The sequence below is a fragment of the Salpingoeca rosetta genome (genome assembly GCF_000188695.1).
Source record: "Salpingoeca rosetta unplaced genomic scaffold supercont1.11, whole genome shotgun sequence".
NCBI classification, from domain to species: Eukaryota; class Choanoflagellata; order Craspedida; family Salpingoecidae; genus Salpingoeca; species Salpingoeca rosetta.
The window spans coordinates 598,084-607,357 of NW_004754923.1; the positions used below are offsets into that span (position 1 = coordinate 598,084).

The window sequence follows — 9,274 nt, forward strand, 5'->3', positions numbered from 1 at the left end:
TGTGTGTGTGTGTGTGTGTGTGTGTGTGTGTGTGTGTGTGTGTGTGTGTGTGTGTGTGTGTGTGTGTTTGTTTGTTTGTGCACCCTGCTGTTCGTTTGGCTCCTGCTGTTTTGTTACAATGTCACAAACAATTGACGTCTCCATCTATCATCCTTTGTGCGCTCAAGCAGTCTTTCAGCTGCCTCAACGCTTAGTCTTTTGAGCATAATGTGATTGCATGACTGGCATAGGGTTCGATTGCTTTTATTTCCTTGGCGACTGCCTCATAAACGAGCACAGATGCTTTGATGAATGAAAGAAGGCGCCGACAAGCAAGGACGGAGGGGGATATCATCGTTTCAGGAAGAGGATGTGCTCATGACGTGTACATCACGGTCATTCGAGTGAGCAGGACAAGGTACCCGACAAGACAACGCGTGCGAAACAAAGGCGTGGGGATACATTAGGACGAATGGCAGGCACCGATCGAGGGCACTCGCGAGCAAGTCCAGGAGACGAGGGATCGTTCTGGCGGGCCAGCGGTAGTCATCACGGTAGTGCTTGCTTTGTGCTTGCTTATTGCTTGGCGGCCTTGAGACGCATGGCCATCTCGCGGTCTGCCTGTGTCTGCTTGCCGGCAGTCCTTGTGTAGACGAAGAAGATGGTGGCGGCGAGGGCAGCCTGGGCAGCGACACCCTTCATGTTACCGAACATTGTTGCTGTGCTGTTGTTGTTGTGGTCGACGACAAAGGGGCTTTGGCAGACTGTGTGGGCTTCTGCTTGCGAGGATGGAGGATGGAGGTTGGCTTGGCTTGGCTTGCTTGCTTAGCTTCTGGCTTGCTTGGTTGCTTGGTTGCTTGGTTGCTTGGTTGCTTGGTTGCTTGGTTGATGATGGTCGGAGAAAAAATGAACGCGGCGTACACACGCACATCACACAGCCAAACAACCCCTTGCTGTCTAGCCGCTTCTCGCAAGCACCGCAGGCTGGCACTGTGATGCGAGGACGTTGTGTTCTTGCTTCAGTGCCCACCATCGCTCAAGCAAGCACCATCGCCCCTTGCATCAAGCTTCTTGGTGTGTGTCAGTGCTGCGCTTGCCTCATGCTCGGCTTGTAGAAGTTTTATTGAAAATATCACATAATTATCGTTGTGTCCGGGTTGGCGGCAGCGTTTGTTTGTGTTTGGGGCAGTGGCGGGCAGCAGTGCAGCAAAGACGGACACACACACCTACACACACACACACACACACACACACACACACCTACACACACACACACACACACACACACACACACACCTACACACACACACACACACACACACACAACAACAACAACACACACACACACATACATACGCACACACACAACAACAACACACACACCACAACACACATGAATCAGTGGTCTCCTTGTTCTTCCTCGGCCTTGTGCTTGTCATGGTGCAAAGGGAAGGCCAGCGAGAGCGGGCAAGGTAGGACAAGGCGGCGCAGTAGGTTGACTGCGGCTGGGCGGAGGAGCTGGCGACATGTCGAGGACACTCTCATCGCCTGGCGTTGGCGGACAAGCAGGCTCTGCACGGCATCGCCCAAGTGCATGGACAACATGCGCACGCGGGCAGCCGCATCAAAGGAGAGGTTGAACAAGGCACGCAGCACAGCCGCCGTAGCGCACGTGTTGTTCTGGTGTCGGACAAACGCACCCAGCAGTGCTTGGACGCCACCTTTCGTCGCCACGTGCCTGCGGATGACGTGGCTGCTGCATGTGAGCTGCTCGATGAACACGGCCACTGCAGTCACGAGGCCGCCGTCGTCATCCAGGCTGTCGTGTGTGCTCAGTGCGCTCAGTGCCAACTCGATGCCGTTCCGGCGCACAATCGAGTGGCGTGCGCCTCCCACCGCAGCCAGCGCTGCCATGCCCTCGAGTGCGTGTGTTTGCACAGCCATGTCGCCCGGGTGCGCTTGCATTGCTGTGCAGAGCGCCGCAATTGCACCCCCGTCGATCAGCTCGCGGTACCCGCATGAGGACGACGGCCCTTGCATCTGCATGTCGCACCCACACTCATGTTCGCCAATTAGTGGCACGGCAGCACGTGCGTGTGCCGATGTGTCCGAAGCGGCGCTTCCGCCGCCATGTGCAACCTGTTGGTGGTTCGCTGCAAGCTCGTTGATGGCGCTCTGGAAGCTAGCGTGTGCGGCCGTGGCCCGTCGGGTGGCACTCAGCACCAGGTCGCACCCACGGCGCTGGATATGCACGTCGGATGAGCGCTCGGCCATGGCGCGCAGCACTGTTCTGATTGGCATGCCATCATGCAGCTGTGATGCCAATGAAGGGCACTCGGGAAACCGCGGCTGCTGCTGCTGCTGCTGCTGCTGCTGCTGCTCTGTGGGTGATGTGTCCAGCCGATCACCACCAGACAAGCACGATTGCGCCAGTGATGGTGGTATGGTCGCTGGCGATGGCGATGGGGACGACGGTGCTGACAGCAGTGGTGACGATGAAGCGTGGGTGATGCTGGAGGTGCAGAGCCCGTTCAGGCGCTGCTTTCGCAGACCGTGCGTCCTGGGAAGATGGCTGGTATTGTTCGTGCCAAGACTGCTTGTGCTGCTGGTGTTGCTGATGCTGCTGGTGTGAATGCTGATTCCTGCAAACGTGCCAGTCGTGGACGTGTTTGTGCGGCGTGGCTTGCTGTTCGGCGGAGGGACAGAGGGGAACAGCCTCGCTGCCTGTGGCTTTGGCAGCTGTGGGCGGCGCGGTTCGGGCGGAGCAGTCGTAACTGGGGGTTGCTTTGCCGTTGTGGTTGCCGGCGCTGTTGGCGTCATGCGTGTCGCCATGCCCGTGTTGAGACTGTTGGGAGCGAGGCTGCGTACTCGGCGAAGGCCTTGGTGCTCATGTGGGAAGCGTGTGTCCTCAGACCGCGTGTGGATACGTGGCAGCGTGCCCGTGCTCTGCGCTGCTGGTGAGAGGGTGCGGGGCCGCTGGCGCATGCCCCTCGGATCGCTGACGGTGCGGCGCGGCGAACGGTGGCCCAGACTTGGCGACCGACTGCTGCGGTGGGAAACAAGCGACGTATCCTTGCCCAGCACGTGCATGAGGGCCAGGATGAGCTTTTGCGGTGGCCTGTCGCTGCACTCGGCCGTACCCATGTGCCAGTGCACCGTTGCTATCGCCTCGAGCCCGGCAGGAAGGCGGATGCTGCTGCTGCTGCTTGATGGTGCGACATTGCTGCCTGGCTGCGAGGGAGGGCGTGAGCGACGGCGCTGCACCGGGCTCGCCATGGCCGTCCACAAGTTGACAACGATGCACGGCTTCTTTGTAGTGATGATGGAGCGAAGGACGGCTGCGGTGCTGTGGCTGTTCCACATGTGTGCCCTCCCTGCACGTGAGGATGCCGCATTGTTGTCTGGACCCACGGGCTCGTGTATGTCCAGGATGATGATTGCTCTTGCCATCTGTATGAGCTCCAGTAACGCGATGTCTGCCTCATGGGTGGTGGATGAGCCGTGGTGGTGCTTGCTGAAGAGCGCGCTGGAAGGGAGGCGCACAGACGCGACGTCGTGCATCTCCAGCCATGCCTTGAGCTTGCCTGCAGGCACGATGGCTTGTCGTGACCAGTAGATAATGGAGATAACCGGCGTGGCAGCTCGGTCTTGGATCTGCACCTGAGCACACATGGCCCGCTCGTGACGCGTAGTAGCGAAGGGGGAGGGGGTGTGCTGAAAGAGGGGAGAGCGGGGGCGGCTCGGAAAGCGGATCAGGAAGTTGGTAGAGCGTCAAAGTCTCGCGTTTGACTGGTGGGTGCGGTTTCGGTCTTGGGTGCTCGCACTGTTGCCGAAAAGGACGGGAAAGGAGGATGAGGATGAGGAGGATGAGGAGGAGGGTGCGTCTGCTCGTCTGGCGGTATCTATGCGTCTGGCTCACAGGCAGAGGCTGGGCAGATGGGTGTTGTTGTTGTAAGTGCGCTGGTCGGATACGAAGCTGTTCCTCTCCCTCTCGGTGTCCTGTTTGAGTGTTTGCGTGCCTGAGGGCCTGCTTGAGTGCTTCATGTGTTGGTTACGGGGGGGGGGGGGGGGGGGGCGACCACCAGGGGTTTAGTCGCACACGACCAACGATGGCACACTGCTGTGGTGCAGGATCAGAGGAGTGGAATGCTTCTGTCTTTCTGCGCGTGCTGTTCTTGCTGGTGTGTGCACATGCAAGGATGAGTGGTGGTCGGTGAAAGTGTCAACTTGCCACGGAAGAAATGAATCTGGCTGCTGGTCGGAGACAACCCAACAACCAAGTCTTGCTGGTGGCTTATAGCAATGGCTGACGTCGAGAACACAAAGCCCACAAACGACAAGCAGCCCTCTTGACGACACAGCCAACATGCGCAATGGTGCGAGGCAGCCTGCCCCCACCATGACCAACACACAACTACACGAACAAGACGCACCAACTAGTTCGTTGGCTTTCCTGGAATTTCGTTTTGAAGCGCGTGCGTGTTGCCTGCGCTTGACTGCTTGGAAAACGTCATTGCAACGCGAAAGCGTGGTTGGGTGCAAGGTCTTCCCTTGCGACTCTCCTTTCGACTTCCAGGAACAGACAGACACACTGTGAATAATCTGGCGTGCTTGCTTGCTGGGTGGTTGCTCATGAAGCTTCGGGAGGGCGTGTCTGCATGCCGTGCGGAATGTAATGTTGAGCAAGGCAGCAAGGCAGCAAGGCAGCAAGGCGGCTTTCTGGCACAAAGCAAAGAAAGAGAGGATGCTGATTTGACATCATGTCATACGACAAGCAAAACAAGCACCGTGGCGGTGGCAACGACAGGACACTGTGAACTCCCGCTGCATTCAAAGGTTCAAACTGACAGCAACCATCACACAACAACAGCAAACACATCCAGAGGAGAGAACCAACAGTCAGGGCGATAAAGTGTTCAGAAGACGGGGCTGGGCAAGGGTGCTATCGACTCAGCACATGACAAGCCTATCTACAAATTCCCGAGCAAGCTCAAAGGTGGTGTCACCAAAAGGTTCGGCTTCATCGTCATGGTACGCCATGACAGCGGCCGAGTCAGAAGTCACGTATTCCTCTTCCTCCTCCTCAGCGATCGACAAAGGCAGACGAGATGACAGCTGCATATGGAAACAGAAGTCATATGGAAACAGAAGTAGCATGACAGGAGGAGCATTTGGGGAAGAGGATGAGGTGTTGGCGCTTCTATATCGTCAGAAGGCGACGCACACACACACACACACACACACACACACACACACACACACACACACACACACACACACACACACACACACACACACACACACACACGCGCACGCACACACACACACACACAACATACACACACAAAACACACACCTTGGGCGGACCGATGGGGCTGATTGAAAAGTGTTGTGCCTCAAGGGGGCACGACGGTGCCTCTTCAAAGCGGTGCGCTGGCGACACAACGACGCCGCCCAAGCTTTCGCGGGTGCGGCACCTAATGCCCACGCTCGGCGAGCACGCGGCACCTAGACAGAACACAGCAACGAGAAGGACAGGCGTCAGTACACAGTGCTCATGACACAAAACAAGGACGCGGCACAAAGAGGCAAGGAAAACGAAACACACACATGCACACGCATGCACACATAAACACATGCACACACATGCACACACACATGCACACATATGCACACACACACATATGCACACACACACACACACACGAACACATGCACACACACACATGCACATACACATGCACACACGCGCACACCTTGGTTGGATGAAGTGGTCTGAAACAGCTGAGCCATCTTGCCTGGTGTGAGCAAGTTCATGTCAAGCACGGGAAAGAACTCATCTGTTCGTTGATTGTGGCGTTGCTGAGGTGTCCGCGCACGTGCACAGGCCCGCACCCGCTGAGAAACGGGGGTTGTCACCGACGCATCGGCAACAGACACCGTCGGGCAATACGCAGGTGCCTGTCGCCAGCTCTCCAGGTTCGGTTGCGCGGCGTTGCTTGCAGGCAAGTGTGCTGGAAACACGCCCAGCGCCTGAGAGACAGGTGGCAAGGTCGACACAGACCCGGTCGAGACAGGCTGGAAGGATCCAAGCGGGGCGCCCACCATCGCGTGTTCCGATGAACCCGAAGTCTGCGCTGGTGTTGACACGCCCTGCTGGCCACTGCACGCCTGGCCTGCCGCCATCGACAACGCACCGTCGCTCACCAACGTCATGGGAGACGACGATGATGAAGCTGAAGACGACGACGATGCTGACGACGAAGAAGTTGGCTCCGCCGAGGACACCGCGTGAGCGATAGGGGCAAAGTGTGTTGCCGACGGCATGGATGGCCACGCGAACTCAGACGCTGATGGCAAATAGGAAGGGAAGGCAGCGCCAGGCAATACGGGCGACGGCAGTGACTCGGGCGAGGACGAGGACACCGACAGCGTCGACGGCGACACAGATGCTGCAGACGCCAACCGATGTCCATGCTGGGTGCGGTGCTGTTGCTGCTGCTGCCGCTGGTGGTGGTACTGGGGCATACTGCTCGGATAGAACTCGGGAACAGTATCGGCCGGCTGCTGGTGAACGCGGTGCGATGGCACGGGCATGGTGGATGCAAACGAGGCCGTGGCCTCGCAGTGGCTGGCCTTGAATACCTGCTGCTGTGCAGGGAAAGAGGGGTGGGACTCGCGAGAGACGGGGACTGATGAAGGGTGGTACAGCATCTGAGACTGCGGCTGCTGTGTGGACATCATGTTGGTTGAACAACCTGCTGAGCCAGGGAGGCCGTGAGGATGGGGTACGTGGTTCTGCTGCTGGCGTTGTTGATGCGGGTGGTAGTATGCCGGCTGCGAGTGCTGAGAGTGCTGGTGCTGTTGGTGTTGGTGAGGCAGCATGTGCATGGGGTGATGCGGCATGTTGCCCATGCCATGTGGCAGTCCGTTTCCTGACACCTGCAGCTGAGCCACCGGCCGGTTGCTTGCGGTTGGTGGAGGAGGCAAGGCTGCTCCTCGGGGAAACTGGTGGGTCGGTGCGCTACGGCGTGCCACGGGTGGATATGCAAGCCTCTGCTTGCTCGGGTGCAGTTGACGCTCAGCTGCATACAAGCACAGATTACACAACCACATCAGCCAGTGTGTGCACGTGTGTGTGTGTGTGTGTGTGTGTGTGTGTGTGTGTGTGTGTGTGTGTGTGTGTGTGTGTGTGTGTGTGTGTGTGCGTGTGTGTGTGTGCGTGTGTGTGTGTGTGTGCGTGTTTGTACTTCGCATATCTGAAGCACGCCATTCGCATATCTGAAGCACACCATTCCAACCGAATTGCAACACCAACCCACCTCTTGCTTTGGCCTTGGCCACCTCCTCCTTTCCATGCATGATGCTTGCACCCGTCTGATGACAGTAACGAGAGCACGCCACGAACGGCACGTTGTGAGCGTTCAAAGAGGCAACACGCAACCTGCACGTGGACGGGCATGTCTGCCCACCACCCACGTCACACACACGCACAAAAGCGCGCGCGCACACTCGCACACACGCACACTCGCACACACACACACCCCCCATCACACATGTACACATGTAGATGTGCGTTTGCCGACCTTTTGAGGGTGTCCAAAGCTCACACGAATGGTTGCACCCTCGACCACGGCTCCATTAAACAGCCGGCGTGCGCTCAACTGTTGCCACATGCAATAGTGCCAAACGTCAGATCGCAAGGAAAACGACGTGAGCACCTGGCGTACGCACCTTTGCAACATGCTCGACACGACAGCCCTTGTATGCATGTGTGCGTGGAGTGATAGCAAATGCAGTGAAGTTTTGCACACTCACCGCGTCGTGGTACGATGCCATGTCCACGAATGCAAACCCTCGACAGACACCATTGGACATGACCAACTGGCAAAAGTCAACCTTGCCAGCAGACTCGAACATTCTGCAGCGCGTATACATGGGCGTGCACGTGCGTGTATGTGTGCATGTGTGCATGCATATGTGAGCGCGTTTGCGTGGATTGCAGCGTGTGTGAGGAAGCAAGAGGAGCACACCAAAGCGTGCTGTGCAAGGAGCGTGATGGTTGTGATGTTCTTGACTCACGCTCTGAGCTTGTTGACATTGGTTAGTGTCTTGGGAAGGCGGTCGATGAAAAGCGTGCGGGAGCGGAAATGAGAGATATCCTGTGAGGGTTTGGTGTGTTGTGTGAGAGAATTGACGAGCAGGAGTGCTCTCCAAAGTTCCGAGAACCACACTTTAGCAACCATGAAAGCACAAGCAAACAAAACACAGAACCACACAAGCAAACAAAACACAAAACCACACAAGCAAGCAAACAAGCACACACACACACACACGCACACACACGCACACACACACACACACACACACACACACACACACAAGAGGTACGTACGTTGTCCACGGGCTTCATGAGATCAACGCGAATGGGCCGGTCATCAACAACTCGGGACGCCAAGTCGGCACGTGCTTTAACAGCTGTTGCCTTGTTGACAAACTCCAAGAAGCCATAGCCCTGGCCCTCGAGAGTTGCCTCGTCGACCATGACAAAGGCGCGGCAGATCTGACCAGACGGGCTACCAAGCTCAATCAGGCGTGCAGGTGTCATGCGCTTTGCTGCTCGCGTGGCGCGTGCCGTGTGGATTCAAGGCAGGTGTGTATAGACACATGAGTGAGCGTGTGAGCAATACGTCAGGGAAGCGTCCATGAGTATGTTTGAATGTGCGCGCGCGTGTGTGTGTGCGAACTTGTATGTGCTCGTGTGTAAGTGCTCGTGTGTACGTGCTCGTGTGTGTGTGTGTGCGTGTGTGTGTTTGTGTGTGTGCGTGCGCTTGTGACATGCGCTTGGAAGCACGTACCATACGGATTGCGCACAGTCGCAGTCGCATGCACATGCACAATATCAGGCAGTGACTCACAGAGGTTGCCGAGGAAGAGGAGGCCGTCTGTGCGGGCAGGCGTGGTGGTGATGTGCCTGTCGTTGAACCAGGCACCCTCGATTCGACTGCGCATTGCGGCGACGTCACAACCGTGTGGAAACAGCACACGCACGGACGGGTCCTTGGTCTCTGTATGCCATGAAGTGTCGAGGAGTCACAGTGAGTACTGGAAGACAAGCGGTATGGGCGAGAAGCAAGTCGACAGCAACAGCAATTCCACCGCGCTGTTTACTCGTGTCTGTATGTATGTAAACCCGTCACCGCACCAGCAACCACTTCCAGTGTGTGTTTGTGTGTGTGTGTGTGTGTGTGTGTGTGTGTGTGTGTGTGTGTGTGTGCGTCGTCCTCTCTCTCTC

General features: G+C 57.2%; 2 protein-coding genes across 2 annotated transcripts; both read right to left on the bottom strand.

Annotated features, from left to right (window-relative positions):
• Positions 1 to 1,269: 1,269 nt before the first annotated feature.
• On the bottom strand, positions 1,270 to 3,651 carry PTSG_04831 (uncharacterized protein; the record flags this gene model as incomplete). The annotated part of the gene is made up of 4 exons (XM_004994091.1): positions 1,270 to 2,355; positions 2,402 to 2,824; positions 2,848 to 3,210; positions 3,244 to 3,651. 4 exons carry the CDS (start codon positions 3,649 to 3,651, stop codon positions 1,378 to 1,380), a joined length of 2,172 nt encoding a protein of 723 aa, XP_004994148.1. The 3' UTR covers positions 1,270 to 1,377.
• A 985-nt stretch (positions 3,652 to 4,636) lies between these two features.
• Positions 4,637 to 9,050, bottom strand: PTSG_12218 (uncharacterized protein). Its single transcript, XM_004994092.1, has 9 exons — positions 8,898 to 9,050; positions 8,375 to 8,595; positions 8,062 to 8,141; positions 7,798 to 7,900; positions 7,566 to 7,643; positions 7,302 to 7,356; positions 5,736 to 7,064; positions 5,336 to 5,487; positions 4,637 to 5,094 (listed from the first exon to the last, which is right to left on the bottom strand). The coding sequence occupies exons 1-9, from the start codon at positions 8,989 to 8,991 to the stop codon at positions 4,930 to 4,932; spliced, it is 2,277 nt and encodes a 758-aa protein (XP_004994149.1). The 5' UTR covers positions 8,992 to 9,050; the 3' UTR covers positions 4,637 to 4,929.
• Between the last annotated feature and the right edge of the window lie 224 nt (positions 9,051 to 9,274).

Excerpts from the sequence above, each read along its gene's own strand:
- PTSG_12218 (XM_004994092.1), bottom strand. The coding sequence starts at position 8,991 with ATGCGCAGTCGAATCGAGGGTGCCTGGTTCAACGACAGGCACATCACC. Across the intron at positions 8,596-8,897 it reads CCTCTTCCTCGGCAACCTCT|CAAAGCGCATGACACCTGCA; the intron begins GTGAGTCACTGC and ends CCACGCGAGCAG. Across the intron at positions 7,065-7,301 it reads GGCCAAGGCCAAAGCAAGAG|CTGAGCGTCAACTGCACCCG; the intron begins GTGGGTTGGTGT and ends GCTTGTATGCAG.